The sequence below is a fragment of the Hyperolius riggenbachi genome, chromosome 2 (assembly GCF_040937935.1).
Source record: "Hyperolius riggenbachi isolate aHypRig1 chromosome 2, aHypRig1.pri, whole genome shotgun sequence".
Taxonomy (NCBI): domain Eukaryota; kingdom Metazoa; phylum Chordata; class Amphibia; order Anura; family Hyperoliidae; genus Hyperolius; species Hyperolius riggenbachi.
In genome coordinates this window covers 47988371-48003948 of record NC_090647.1, presented here as the reverse complement: position 1 = coordinate 48003948, position 15578 = coordinate 47988371, and the positions used below count along the sequence as shown (strand labels likewise).

General features: G+C 42.3%; 1 protein-coding gene across 14 annotated transcripts in view; it reads right to left on the bottom strand.

Moving 5' to 3' along the window:
* The window catches only part of SYTL2 (synaptotagmin like 2), a 206458-nt gene that overhangs the window by 69711 nt on the left and 121169 nt on the right, over positions 1-15578 (bottom strand). For 9 of the 14 annotated variants that reach the window (XM_068266750.1, XM_068266751.1, XM_068266749.1 and 6 more), the window contains exons 3-7: positions 14075-14229; positions 10351-10510; positions 6543-6621; positions 5298-5412; positions 137-934 (exon numbers count right to left, since the gene is read on the bottom strand). In XM_068266750.1, coding sequence (XP_068122851.1) covers positions 137-934; positions 5298-5412; positions 6543-6621; positions 10351-10510; positions 14075-14229 — 1307 coding nt within the window. The remainder of the gene's footprint in view (positions 1-136; positions 935-5297; positions 5413-6542; positions 6622-10350; positions 10511-14074; positions 14230-15578) is intronic. The other 5 variants (XM_068266756.1, XM_068266762.1, XM_068266758.1 and 2 more) reach the window with 3 other exon arrangements.

Below are 15578 nucleotides of genomic sequence, written 5' to 3'. Positions count from 1 at the left end.
GTATTATTGAACAGCTGATGGTTCTCACAGAGGTCAAGCACTGAGCCACCACAGAATGCATTCTGGGCAATGTATGCACGCACAAGTGTTTGCTGGTAATGTGGTGTTGCATGTACATTCTCAATGAACCTCTTACCAGTAGAATGGCTATCTGGAAGTTCTAGGCTTATGTCACTATTGGTTTCCGGCTTTATCAATTTGTTATTCTTTTGGCTTTTTTCTTCTTCTAAGTTGACTTGATTCCTTTCAACCTCCAAAGATTGAGGTTGCACAGCTAAAGAAACCCCCTGACTTTTAGAAGTTGCATTTTGTTGAGGAGCCTTGGTTGAATCATTGTAACCCCCAGCAGAATCTGAATATTGCCCTGGAAAAGAGTCTTCTGAACCGTGGTGGTCATCAAATCCACTGTCTAGGTCACTGAGTAACAAACCTGGATCCAAAATTCCATATTCACCAATTTCTCTGACGCTGTATGCGTCTGGGGTTGGGGTTGGAGGCCTCTGATGTACCTTCTCGGAAAATCTTACTTGCTTTAGTCTGTCAGAAGAGTTATCAGAGGTTGAGTCTTGTTCATCGAAAAAGTTGTTCTGCCCAGCCTCAAGGATAGGTGAGCCGGGTAAAACTATTTTGTTTGCCTCGAGAGTCTGTGCTATCCTTATGCTTTCAGAATCTGTGGAGCTGGAACTTGACCTACGTTTTAAAATCCCTCGAGGTTTGTGCATACCATTGAAAGAGTCCTCACTCTTCAGAGAAGAGTTGGATGCATCTTGTTGACCATTCATTCGTAAAGTCCTTGGTTTCGGTACTGGAGGCGGCACAGCCTGATTTTGTGCATGGTCATCATCTTTAGCCTTCGATGAAACCTGAGGGCCTTTGGGTAGGTCTGCTGCGTATGGTAATCTCACACCATATTTAGCTAAGGACGACATGATGTCTGAAAAAGACACGCAAATAAGGGCAAGAATGAAACAAAAGGCTGCATGCATAACTCAACAGCAATGCATTGATAAAAGAAAGAGGAAAGGAAGGAGGTGATCTAAAAAAAATTAAAGAGGCAGCCTTAATTTCTTTTGCAATTTCTTTATTTATGTTTTTTGAAGCAGTTGCACAAGTTGATCACAATTTTTTTTTTTAAAGAAGAAATAGAGAGAAGAAAACATGAAGCTTGTATGATGCAGACAGAGCAAGGCTTTGTGAATACAGCGTAAAGCACAGCTGTTCATGTCAGGTATTACATTGCTTGCGATATCTCACATGCTATCATCATACATACAATTTAGGATATATAAAATAAAAATCATTAAAATGTATGACTTGTATTACTATCCAAAATCTCTCCGTATGTAAATTTCATTGTGCTGTTGGTACAGTGGATAGGACTCACCTTACAGCTCTGGGGTCCCTGGGTCAAAACTGGGCCAGGACATCATCTACACAGTTTGTATGCATTTTTTTTTTTTATAAATTATGATTTTAGGATTTCCCCATGGTGTTGTCTTTGGGAACTTAGGTTTACTCCCAAATAAAAACAGCAAAGGTGACCACACACACACTCTAAAACTGATACATTTAAAGTGTGTAACATTTTAGTAGGAAATGAGCCCAGACTTGTCTTGCTTAACCACTTCCAAACCACAGTTTTTTTTCCCTTCAAAACCAGAACAATTTTCACATCACGCTCCTCCCATTCATTTGCCAATAACCATCGCTACTTATCACACTGAAATGATCTATATATATATATTATCTTTTGTGGGACAAACTAGGCGTTCTTTGGGCAGAACTTTTTGCTAAGAATTAAATTTTATATGCATTTTACAGGGAAGAAGAAAAAAAATGATTTCTCAGCCATTATAGTTTAAAAATAAAAATGTGCTATTGTAGATAAAACCCACATTTTAATTGCCCATTTGTCCCAGTTAATACAATGTTAAAATCTCTCACTAGTACATGGCCATGGTTTATGGCGATAACATTTTATTTAGAAATAAAGGTGTACTTTTTTTGCACACTATAACAAGAATTACAAGCCTTTAAGCAAAAACAGTAATATACCCTCATGACATATTAAAAAGTCCCTAAGGTAATTATGTATTTTTTAAATTATGTAATTGATTTTTTACGGGGTAGGGTTGAGGGTGTATAAAAAAAAGTGCATTTCAATTTTCTATGCAATAGTGTACAATATTACTTGGACTTTTGATGGCAACTTGCAGCATGAACAAGCTACTGCATTACTCTATGGTCCCTAGTGTTGTGACCCTCCTATCATCTGGATGAAAAAAACCTATATTCAATAAGTGGATCTATCCAATCACCCCCTGCCTATGGGAACTTTAGGTAAAACTTCTCCGCTCGTTTAATCAGAATAAAGCTTGATTGCCTACAGCAAAAAGTGGCTATATCCTAGTGATAAGTAGCTCATAATATGGAAGCTGCTTATACCCTGGCCATCGCATGAGGATTACCAGCAATTCAAAATTGCCAGCTTCAGATCGTGGTCCAATGGGGGCCACTGACAGGAGCTTCAAAGATGCTTTGCTGGGGCTCAAAGAGTGACGGAGTTCTGGTGCAGTATGTTTGCCAAGCTGCCGGCGCTGGGAGGAAAGTAGCAGCAGGACTAAAGGTACACAACGGGGACTGTGGTGGTGGTAGCAGCAAAGGAGTGGTGGGTAGCAATAAGTGGTGGTAGCCCGGTGGGGAGCTCTGAGAGTCTCCTTAGCAAAAGAAATTCCCACATGATGTGATACTGTGACGGAAGATGTGCGCCATGAACTTTAGTCTTGTTCCTTAGCAGGTCTAACCCTACGCGCATGTGTGATTGGGAGCATAGCTTGTAGCACGAAAAAGGGGAATAGGATAAGGTGTAAAGAACTGAATAGAGGAAAGGTCTTCGCACTCAATGGATCAAACCCAGTATTTCTGAAAGGGAGAGCATCAGTAGGGTGAGAAGGAGGACACCCTCCACGTACTATACAATCAGGAGCTGGCACATGCGAAGTAATACTTTACTGGTACTATAAAAAAGCAAATGGCCAATGTTTCGGAGCCACGTAGGGCCCCTTTATCAAGGCAGAATTTGCAAACAGGCAACAATCTGTCAGCCGCTTTTGCGGACGTTAGCTGAACACACATCCCCCAGCCCGAGTGTATAGAGGAGCCTGCCCCCCACCTCTCTCACAAGAGACTTTGCAAAAAGTGGTTGAAAGATTGTTGCCCGTTTGCAAATTCTGCCTTGATAAAGGGGCCCTACATGGCTCTGAAACGTTAACCATTTGCTTTTTTATGGAACCAATAAAGTATTACGTCGCATGCGCCAGCTCCTGATTGTATTGTAAAGGTGTAAAGAACTCTCTAGGCGACAAATTCACCCAAGTGAGTTTAACACCCGACCAGGTGCCAAGTGCAATTGGATCAGGTGACTGGTTTTAGGAATCGCCAGTGTTAAGTAATAGCATAAGGCCCAGTGTGCCATTCAGCAGGTTAGTCTCTTTAGTAAGATGAAGATCGCAGAACAAAGTGATGCGAGTAGTTCAGGTGGATTTAATTTTGAATGATAAAATCCGTCCTCAGTAGTTGTATTATTACCATGCATATCGTAATAAGTCTCCGGTATAAAAGCAGGCTGCAAATACAGTCAATCAAGTGACTACACTGTTAACATATTAAAAGCACAAAATGCAAGAGACTTTGAACCACGAAGCAAAGCTGATTTTTTACACTTAAAAATAAAGCAATACTTTAATACACTTAACGGATTATTTGACAACAAAATAATCGTGTGACTTTGTAATGCAGACATGTAGCCCATTGATTTGTGTGAGGTGTGATCTCAGACAGGTCCACTTCTTACTTAAATCTATGTACATATGTGCTCAACTGAAACCATATGTCATAATTTTGGGCAAGCGATTGCATGCAGACCTGGTGTTGGGCCATGCAGAGGGTTCTAAAGTGGGGGGAGCTCAAATAAAAAAAAAAAAAGTGTGGTTATAGATAATGGCAGTTGGTGCTCTCTAGTTTTCATGTCTGCCAGTAGTAAAGTTGATGGCATGTGGATCAAAACAATATGAACAAATTACATGGTGACTCAATCATTTCTTGATCTCTCTATCATTTTTAAAATTCACACTTTGCAACATATTGATTTATTTTTTGCCCTTTTCGCTCCAATTCCTCCAATTCCTGGGAGTGACAAAAAAAAAAAAAAAAAGTGCAAGGCGGCAGCAAATTCTTTTAGTAGTATGAGGAAGCAAGTGTTTTGTCAAAGTTTTTATAGCCGTCTCCCCACGTTCCCACAGGGTACATTTGTTAAAGTAATGAACTGTGTGCTAAAAAACTAAAGCAAAACCAAGCGGTTGACCTCAGTCCAAAGTACTGGGAGTAATATGGAACCATCCACAGCTCACCCCATCTGGTTACCGTGATGAGCTGGTGTTATTGGGGCATCGGCAAATCCTGCTCAGCCTTAACAGGCACTACCCAAGGGTGGCAAAGCCAAGTGGCGTATATAGATGGCTCATACCATGGGTGCCACCTCATCCTGCACTGCCATACTGAGGGAGGTCTCAGTACCTACCGGATACTTGGAGGACACCTCATTACCTTTATTGTGAAGGGGGGGGGGGGGGGGGGGGGAAGACACCTCTTACCACCTATACTGGGTGGGCTTATATGGGGGGGGGGTGAAGGAGACACCTCACCACCTACACTAAGGTGCTACTTATACTGGGAGACACCTCTCGAACTATACTGGGGGGCTAATCATACTGGGGGGACACCAGTCACCACCTATACTGGGGGAGAGGGCTACTTTACTGGGGGACATCTCACTACCTAGGGGACCAATATACTGACATGGGACCGATTTATGCACCCGGGGACAAATTCTGGTATTTGGGTAACCCGGCTACTTAATCCCGGTAGCCTATTGTCTGGCCACCCACCTATAAGAAACCAGTCTGGAAATTAGTCTACAGTTGCTGTCTCAAGTGCAAGTCTGAATCCGATCGGCTGCTGTGCGAGACAAATTTAAAACACTAGCGTAAGTGGAAGTACTCCGAGGCTGGCATGCAGGAAGCAGCAGAGAGAACTGTGCAACCTCAGAAGTCTGCTCTGTGCTGACAACAGTCATATCCGTAGAGTGCAGCCATAAATGACAAGCAAATTATTAAATAAAAAAACAAAAACAAAAAACCCCGCATTTAAGCATAACCTGAGTACGCTGAGTAGTTGCAGTGCAGCAGATCAAAAGCAGAGCTCACTCAGCAGATGTACAGTATATAACGTTTTCTTACCAGATTTAGATTTTGGAGGTTTGGTGGCTTCAATTTCAGGAGTCAGACTCGGGGGTTCATTCTTGTAGTCTGTCTCGTCTTTCAAGCCTTCAGTATTGAACGGGTTCAGTCTTTGCTAAAAGGACAGGAAGAAAAAAGTAAAAAAAAAAAAAAATTACTGCCAGTTTGCACATGGTGAAATTTCATTCGTATGTATATGTGATCGTTTTTTGTTTGCAGTGAGCTCTGACATGTTTAGAGCTCCGCCCACATGCTATATATTACACAGGGCCTCCATCTACCATCTTTGACTTATCGGGCAAAGAACCCTGGAGGAGAGATCATCTGCTGGCCTTCCAATTACATAAAACCAGTGGAGCAGCGATAAGTGATTGATCCAGCAGCTTCTTACAGGACGACTCAAGTGAGAAGTATATGGAGGGTGTCATATTTATTTCCTTTTAAAGAGAAACAGTGACCAAGAATTGAACTTCATCCCAATCAGTAGCGGATACCCCCTTTTACATGAGAAATCTATTCCTTTTCTCAAACGGACCATCAGGGGGCTCTGTATGGCTGATATTGTAGTGAAACCCCTCCCACAGTGTGATGTCAGGACCATGGTCCTGACAGTTTCCAGTCTGTGAACCCCATTGCACTGTGGGAAATAACAGCGGTTTTACTGTTTACAGCTGTTTTCAATTGCCAAAAAAGCAAGCAGCATCACCTTTCACTGACATCACCTGCCAGCAGTAAAAATGTCACCATGTGATAAATGTCAGAATTTAAATCATGGAGAGGAAAGCTTTTACAATGGGCAAACACTGACTAAATCATTTATACATAATTATTGTAAAACTGAAGTACTTTATTATTTTCACTGGAGCGCCTCGTTAGGCAATACTAGTTGCCTGGCTATCCTGCTGATCCTCTGCCTCTAATACTTTTAGCCATAGACCCTGAACAAGCATGCCGATCAGGTGCTCTGACATTGTCAGATCTGACCAGATCTGCATGCTTGTTTCTGGTGTGATTCAGACACCACTGCAGCCAGATAATCTGGTCAGATCTGACAATGTCAGAAACATCTGATCTGCATGCTTGTTCAGAGTCTATGGCTAGAAGTATTAGAGACAGAGGATCAGCAGGACAGCCAGGCAACTGGTATTGCTTAAAAGGAAATACATATGGCAGCCTCCATATTCTCGCTGCAGCTGTCCTTTAAGCACAGTCGGAGCAGTTAATCTGCAGTTACAAAGCAATTACCTTGGAAGAGGGCACTGCTCCATTCTTCAAGGTGTCTGGTCCTTTCTCAGGAGAAGTAGTGTCGTTCACCTTGTTAGAACTGAAGGAGAAACCAGAATGGTTTTACATGCACACAAACATTGCGGGTTTTAAAATATACTTCTGCAAACGCACCACAGACTGCCCCGGTATGGCTTTTGCACTGCAAAACAGTTGAGCAGCAATAGTAAACACAGGGGTTTCTGCTGCACTGGGGCCTCTAAACTAAAAGGGCCCAACAGAGACCTTCCTTCAACCGCTGTATTATCTCTACTTTGATGCTATGCTGATGATGGATCACCTCTGTATGTGATTAGAATAGTGATAATCACTTAGGGCCCTAATAAACTGCTCCCCTCCCCCCACTTGATTCTGTAGCTTCCTTGGCCGGTGCTGGGTCTCAATGTATGTATAAATTACTTTAGGCGGCCCAATGTAAAAAACTCACACTGGGGCCAGTAGGTAGTAGCTAGGTCACTGTTGCTAAAAGGTGGCTATACACTTAGAGATTTGCAGCAGATTCGACCATCAGATAGATTTCTGTCAAATGCCCGTCTGGTTGAATCTGACGGGAATCTATCTGATGTGTGCCACACACTAGGAACAGATTTCCAATAGATTTCAGAATGAAATGATTGAAAATCGCTCGAATGCTGGGAATACATGATGAGATTTTTGAGTCGATTTACGGTCCGATCTTATTTTCGATCGATTTTCCAATCGATTTCCATTCACTTCTATGAGAAATCGATCACAAAAACGATTGAAAATAAGATCGGACACGTTGGAAATTCTCTATCGAACCATCTATCTGCTGGAAAAAAAAAATCATGGTGTATTCCCAGCATAAAGGCATTACTGCATCATTAGATCCAATGTAACTCTATAGGCCATCGATGTGCTGCCAGCAACAGATCAACCTAGATCTTCCATCCTGCCAGACAGATCAAATAGATCGAAATCGGATGCAAATCGATCGATTTGATAGAATTGATATTTGATCGATTACATAGAATTGATCGATGGCTGAAATCGACCAGTTTATGGGGCTCCTTTAGTGGGCTGGGTTTTCTAAGAAAGAAGTCCAGCACTGTATATTCATGAAACTCCTTACCAAAAAGTGATCTCTCTCTCACACACACACACAAACACGTACAGGGCTGTGGAGTCGGTACAAAAATCATTAGACTCCAACTCCGTTTGTGAAATTACCGACTCCAACTTCAGCTACTGAAAATGGCTCAGACTCCTCGACTCTGACTCAGTCTAATACTTACCAGTGTGTATTTGGTACAAAAATCTTCCGACTCTCGACTCAATTTATGAAACCACCGACTCAGACTCTGGGTACCCAAAATTGCCCCGACTCCAACTCCACAGCACTGCACGAGTTTATTTTAAAGCCCCTTAAACTGCATGTTGTAGTAGGATTCGATATCAAAATGATCAGTTCAGATTGATAACCCTAAAGCTAAGTACACATGGACCAACCTGCAGCCTGATCATCATCTGACTTTATGGTAGGTACACACCACACAATTTTCTGTAATGCTGGGAATACACTGTCCGTTTTTGCAGCAGCTAGATGGTTCTTTAGATAATCTCCGACATATCCGACTGCCGTTTGATTATTTTGCCGCTCAATTGGTCATTGAAGTGAATGGAAAAAAAGATAAGAAAAACAAACAGAAGATAAGCAAATTGAGCGGCAAAATCGATCGAGCAGAGAATCGAGTGGAAACAATGAATGAACCATGTATGCCCAGCAGCCAGATAGATAATTTCCAACATGTTGGAAATTAGCTATCTAGCCATTATCTGCCGAGCAATTAGGCATTGTTCTACTCAGCAGGAGATAACCAGAAGACATTGCACCAGAGATAATGACCAGTCTCTACCAGTACTATACAGAAAATACCCTAACCGAAAACCCTTAAGGTGGCCATACACTGGTCGATTTGCCATCAGATTCGACCAACAGATCGATGCCTCTCTGATCGAATCTGATCAGAGAGGGATCGTATGGCCACCTTTACTGCAAACAGATTGTGAATAGATTTCAGCCTGAAACCGATCACAATCTGTGGAGCTGCCGCCCCCCCCCCCCCCATACATTACCTGTTCCGGCCGGCGCGAGTCCCCTGGTCCCCAATGTCTTCTTCTGCGCTCCAGGCTCCAGACCGTTCCTGCAGCTGCTGAACTTCCTGTCCAGGGGAAGTTTAAACAGTAGAGGGCCCTCTACTGTTTAAACTTCCTGCCAGGACAGGCAGTTCTATGTAGCTGCAGCACGGAAAGAAGACAGCGGGGACCAGCGCCGGCCGGAACAGGTAATGTATACCCGCTGTATTGCGTCGGTCGTCAGGCATTCAAACGCCGCTATCGACGCACTCCCGCCAGCGATCGAGAAAATTCTTCCGGACGGACGGTTCGACGGGAACAATAGATTTCGGACGGAAATTGATCGTTCTGTCAGCGGTGTGCACGGCGATTTCACAGCCGATTCGATCACTGATCGAATCGGCCGTATATTGGATTCCCATAAAATAGTTTCATTTATGTGCATAGTGAAACAATATTAACTGGTGTGCTTGTTAAGAGAGCACCTTATAATAGTAATCAGGTTACTCCAACTAGTACAAAGCCTGCTACTCGTCTTCCAACAGCACTAAACAGTCTGAAAGGGCACCTAAACCTTGGATGTGTTACAATTTTTTTTTTTGTTGTTGAACTTGAAGCCTGATTATCAACAAACTAACTTTTTTCTCCAGAACAGATAACATTTTTTTGCATAGGCCACAATGCAATATGCGGGCATGCATGTGTAATTTGCACAATTAGCAGTAATCCAGGTTGGGGGGGGTGGTTTAAGGGGGAGAGAAGTCTTGAGCAGCGCTTTTATCCCCAATGGTTGATCTAGTTGTGGCGTTTTGGCGATTTGGACTGGGCTCTTGGCTATAGTATAGCAGAGAGTCTGGGGTTAGTTTGGGTTCTGGGATTCTGCTACAGCAGGTGCCTGATGGGCTATGGGTGCTCATCAGCAATAGAATAGCAGAGTGCTGGGGGTAAATTTTGGCTCAGGAAGTGTTCAGAGATGGTTTAGGCTGCATTTCCACTTGTGCGGTATCGCCGGGAAATCACAGCAGACGAAATCGCATGCGGGTGCGATTTTGCATGAGTTTTTTCCCGCGATTTCGCAAGCGGCTTCGCATAGGGTAGTAGGTGGGCGATTTTAACCATGTCACTGCCTGTGTAAATGAACATTACCTCCTATGCGAAATCGCATGCGAAATCGCGGGGAAAAACATGCCAAAACCGCATGCGATTTCCCTATTAGATACATTGTACGCGATTCGCTTAGCGGTGTGCGGGGAGCTAATTCTGACGGCTCTGCCGTGCAGATTTTCCCCGCACACAAAAATGCTCCACACAACGCACAAGTGGAAACAGGCCCATCCACTTGTATTCGCTGTGCGAATCCGCATGCGGACAACGCATGCGGATTCGCTATAGTGGAAACGAGCCCTTAGTGAAGATCGCCATTGCCCAGCACCCAAGAATTTTTTAGGCACCTTCCCACTTTCCTGAAATATCCCCATGTCCTGCCTGTGGTCTTGCTGACACTCTACAAGCAGGAAGTTTACACAGATTTGAAACCGGAACAGAGACAAAGTAAAGATCAGATATAGTTGAAATAGACAAAAGTTGAATTTTCTTTAAAATAGGCTAAACTGCATTTTCCTCCTATTTGTCTTGAAATAAGAAAACAAAAATTAAATAAAAAACAGCTCACCTCTCAGTGCCCGCCTCTTTTTTTAATGCTATGTCTTCTTCCGCTTCATCGGGTGCTTCCATAATGACACCACTCAACTCTGGAGGAATAAAAATGTCTTGGTTGACACTGTTTACCCAGCGTCGCTTTGAATAGTCCTTATTGCTCTCACTTAGCTCGGCTAAAACACAAAAAGATTCCGTTAATCTCGGTTTCTCCACAGACCATCTGATGGGGGAGGGGAAAAAGCATCTACTTTCTACGGCAGGAGCCATTCCACATTCCAAGCTGCCGTGCAGACTATTTCTCTAAAGAGCCGATGTGAGGATCCGACTTCTAAAAACCTCCACTTGTCAGCTTTAGGGATGGTCAACGGGTTTCAAAGAATTCTGAGTTGATGTACATTTTTATGGTAATTTATACAGCTTGAAAACAGACCAAGAAAATGCTGTGAGATTTGATTGGCTAATTTTCCAGCTGCATAAACTTCAATTTCTTGACATCGCGTTTACCACCCCCAGTAATGTTCTCCTTTCAGGAGTCATACTGCCTTTCATCTCCGTGGTAAAAAATTAAACAGTTGTTCTAACATGCAGATTTTATGATGGAAAGAACTTGAGCCAATCAAAGCAAGCAGACAGCTGATCAAAGAGCTGATGAATTCACCAGCAGCTAGAGGCTTTGATTAGACAAACTCAACCCACTTTCCTAATCATTGTATAATGCACGTTAGGGAAATGATCGAGAATGACATCCACAAATCACTAATAGAAGTTTAGAGGCGAGAGTCGACTACTTTTTGTGGCCCGGAGTTCCTTCACAAAGAGGATGGAGGGATTCAGTAAGAGAAGGCCTCGTCCTGCTGAACTGAAGATGGCGAGACAGGTTTACAAGTGAAGAACATATTAGCACTAACCTACCAACGCATACATGTAATAAAGGAGCGTGGTAAAAAGGGCGTCTGAGAGCCACTAGTAGAATATTGTTACCCATATTCTACTACTTCATTTCCATAGTACAATATTAGTAATATTTACAGATATTTTACTATGCTGCAACCTAAACCTATTCTCAACAGCCCTCCCCAAGGACCCTCCCTCCAGGTGGTGCCCAACCCCAAGGACCCTCCAGGTGGTGCCCAACCCCAAGGACCCTCCAGGTGGTGCCCAACCCCAAGGAACCTCCAGGTGGTGCCCAACCCCAAGGAACCTCCAGGTGGTGCCCAACCCCAAGGACCCCCTCACTGGTGTCTAACCCTACGAACTCTCCAATTGTCTTCAGTACTTGGAATGATCAACTAAGTGCACACTGAATTTGTAGTGACTAGATCAACAAATTATTCAATTCCTGTAAAAGATGTATAAAACGTGAATTCATGCTAATAGAATGGACTACAGTGTCATTCAGCAACTTTTGGATTGCTGATCTTACTCAGCAATCCTCCAATGTATCCTGCTATAGTAATAGCCGAGCTGGATTAATAGCTGATGCATAAGACTCTAAACAATTCGAGCAATGCTGAATCTGCTCTGTATTGGCTATTTTTAGTATTAGGTTTTTATATATAATGGACACCTCCCACAGCACTTTGCAAAGTTCAGAATCACGTCACTATGTTATTTACACCAATTATATACTTTACAGCTTGCACAGAGCTGTGTGTTATTAGCCATTTATTTCTTTGCACACTACCACTGAATAGGACAGCATTACCATTTCACAGGGATTGAATAATGTGTTGATTGTGTCATTTGGAAATCTGTGCTTTGCTGGTAGATTATTATTCAGCCCCTGTACTGCAGAGTTTTAGGTAGTAGTGTGATTAAACGTTATTTAGGCGATGGGGATTCTTTCTTAAAGGACACCTGAAGTGAGATATGGAGGCTGACATTTCCTTTTAACAATATACATTGCCCAGCTGTCCTGCTGATCTTCTCCCTCTCTTACTTTCAGCCTAAAGGTGCGCACACACATGCGACTGTGTGTGATTCAAGCGCAAAAACACCGGTCGTCAGAAGAATCACAAAAATAATCGAGAGGTAGGTATGGGCCTACTGCAGCCAAAGATCAGCAGGATTGCCAGGCAACTGGCATTGTTTAAAAGGAAATAAATATGGCAGCCTCCAGATCTCTCGAAGTTCAGGTGTACTTGAAAGAAGGACAATTTTCTATGGCCTGGTGCACACCAAAACCCGCGAGCAGATCCGCAAAATGCTAGCAGATTTTGAAACGCTTTTTCTTATTTTTCTGTAGCGATTCAGCTAGCGTTTTGCGGTTTTGTGTAGCGGTTTTGGTGTAGTAGATTTCATATATTGTTACAAAAGCTGTTCAGTAACAGCTTTACTGTAACAAAACCGCCTGGCAAACCGCTCTGAACAGTCGTTTTTCAGAGCGGTTTGCGTTTTTCCTATACTTAACATTGAGGCAGAAACGCATCCGCAATCCAAAAAATGCCTCACCCCGGGAGGATTCGTTTCTGCAAAACGCCTCCCGCTCTGGTGTGAACCACCCCATTGAGATACATTGACCAAGCGGATCCGCAGCCGCAAGTGGCTGCAGAAACGCTGATAAAGCCGCTCGGTGTGCACCAGCCCTCTGATAGTTTTTATTAATGGATGGATGGAGATAAAGAAATTTTATTTTACCAATACCATTTTTAAATTTCCATCTTCTCACCATACCATAATATGGCTGGTACTTTTCTAAACCTGTCAAAATACAGCCAGGGTTTATTAACCCCAAATACAATGAAACATTTTACTTTAAAAAGGAGGGCATTACTTCAAAGAAAGCTGAAAATTAGCATAATAATGTATAACAAGCCTAGGGATTACAGAAATGTAAATGGTGATGCTTACCGAACTTACGCTGGAGGAAATGTACTAAAGTGAACAGTAGGTGGCACTACAGCAATACCTGTTACTCTACAGTCCTACATAATTGTGTTCTTATGGTTCCTGTTCCATTCTGTGTTATCTCATATCTCACTTTTTTTTACCGTTCTATAAAGTCTAAAAGGCTCTTTTCCACTAACAATCGCAAACCACAAACACCAGCGACTGCAATTTTTTATTTATTTTTTTTTGCTATGAGATTGCGATTTTTCATTCACTTTGCATTATTACTCTTAAAATCTCTACAGAAAGCAATTGCGATTTGCGAATCGAATCACTAGAGTGGAAAACACTTTTCATGATTCCTATGATAAAGTAGCAACCTTAGCAATAAAAATAAATAAATAATCGCTATCGATCTGCAAAAAGCCACTTACAGCGAATGCGATGCCGAATCGCAAAATCGCTATCGATTTTTGAATCGCTAAGGCTGCCACTTTTACATAGGAATCGCGTTGGGCATTTTCCACTACCACAATTCCATTTTTACAAAAGAGCGATTTTTACAGTGATTTTTCAATGCAAGTGCGTTGAATATGCAAAATTGTGATCGCGTTAAAAAAAAAAAAAAAAGTGACAAGGCGCAATCGCTAGCATTTAGCAACTGATTGCTAGTGGAAAAGGGCCCTAACTGCAGGCTTAAGTTTCTATAAAAACTAGATTCTACAACAGGGAGGCGGAGCTTCACATCAGACCGCAAGGGACATTCTAAATCTGTGCGCACGTTTGCACCATCACCGCCCATGCAAAGCATACAAGCAAGCATCAGGGGAAAACAAACTAAAAAAACACAAAAACTAAAACCACCAAAATGAATGCACAGGCGACGGTAGCATTTTGTAATGTTGTACCTAGTGTCTGCGGCTTCTTCCGTTTCCTAATGGACGCTCTGACGAGATCAGCTCCATGGACTTTATCTCTGTGACGTCTGGACTTTGCGTCATAAAACCATTGTCCACTTTTATATTTAAATTCATTTTCGTCATCTACGGCATTGTGAAGTTGCCTGTAAATAAAACATAAAATAAATATGTTGTATGCTTCAAGGGAACATGAAGTGAGAGGCATATGGTGAACTGTCATATTAAATTGTAATGAAGATTTTTTTTTGTCCATGAAGGTTATCATGCTGTGGCCAATCTTACAGCAGAGAGGACGTTTCCCTTCTGAAACCAGGTCTTCCTGTACAAGTTCCTGGTTCCGAATGTATAAAGTTTTGTTGCTGCCAGTCCACCTTAACCACTAATGTGGTGTGTGGCGGATTATCTATGTCCTGCAGGACTCAGTTCCTGCCCAGGGACGCAGATAATCGTCAGTTCAATCCGACGGCTGCCACTCACTCTTGCAGACGTTCTTGCCGCCGATCCTTAGAGGGGAGATGAATGAATGGGACCACAGTTCCCAATCATTAATCTAAGTCAATGAGATGCCACAATCATTGCAACTTTATGAAGTAACACGTCCACGCATTACTTACTGTTCGCGTACTTCTAGTTTGCTAACAGGAAATAATGCGAAAGGACATCTTGTGGCCAAACAGTACACAAATCGTAAAAATACACGCTTACATTTAAAATTAACTCCTTTAAAACACACACACACAGCCACACACACACAGCCACACACACACAGCGCCACACACACTTTTTATGCAAAAAAATAAATAAAAAAAAATTGACAATTGAAGTTACCTTAGGGACTGAACATTTTTAATATGTACTGCATATCAAGAGGGTATATTGCAAGCCCATACATATTAAAAAAATAACAGTAATTAGTGATGGACAAAAAAAACAAAAACACCTTTATTTCCAAATAAAATATAGGCGCCATACATTGTACTAGGGAAATATTTTAAACATTGCAATAACCGGGACAAATGGGCAAATAAAAGATGTGGGTTTTAATTACGGTAGCATGTACAAAACATTAAAACTATAATGGCCGGGAAAAAATGCAATTTAACGGGAAAAAGAAAAAAATGTATTTAGAATAAAATAATTCTTAGCCTAATTGGTGGCGAAAAAAACCAAGATCTAAATTGTTTTGTTGTAATAAGTAGTAATAAAGTTATAGGCGAATGAATGGAAGGAGCGCTGAAAGGTGAAAATTACTCTGGTACACAAGGGGAAAAAACCCCTCAGTAGGGAAGCGGTTAATCTCTTTCTCAGGGCAGGGGGGAGATCAGCTGACTGGCTAAATATGATAGAGACACCAAATAATGCAATCTAACTGCACTCTAGAGCAGATCTAGCAAGATTACACAACGTTGCATTATTGATTAGCTGCCCCAAGATGCCTGCCTCTCCCCCCCCCCCCCCCCCCCCAAAGTTCATCATTCCCCATTTACCTTGC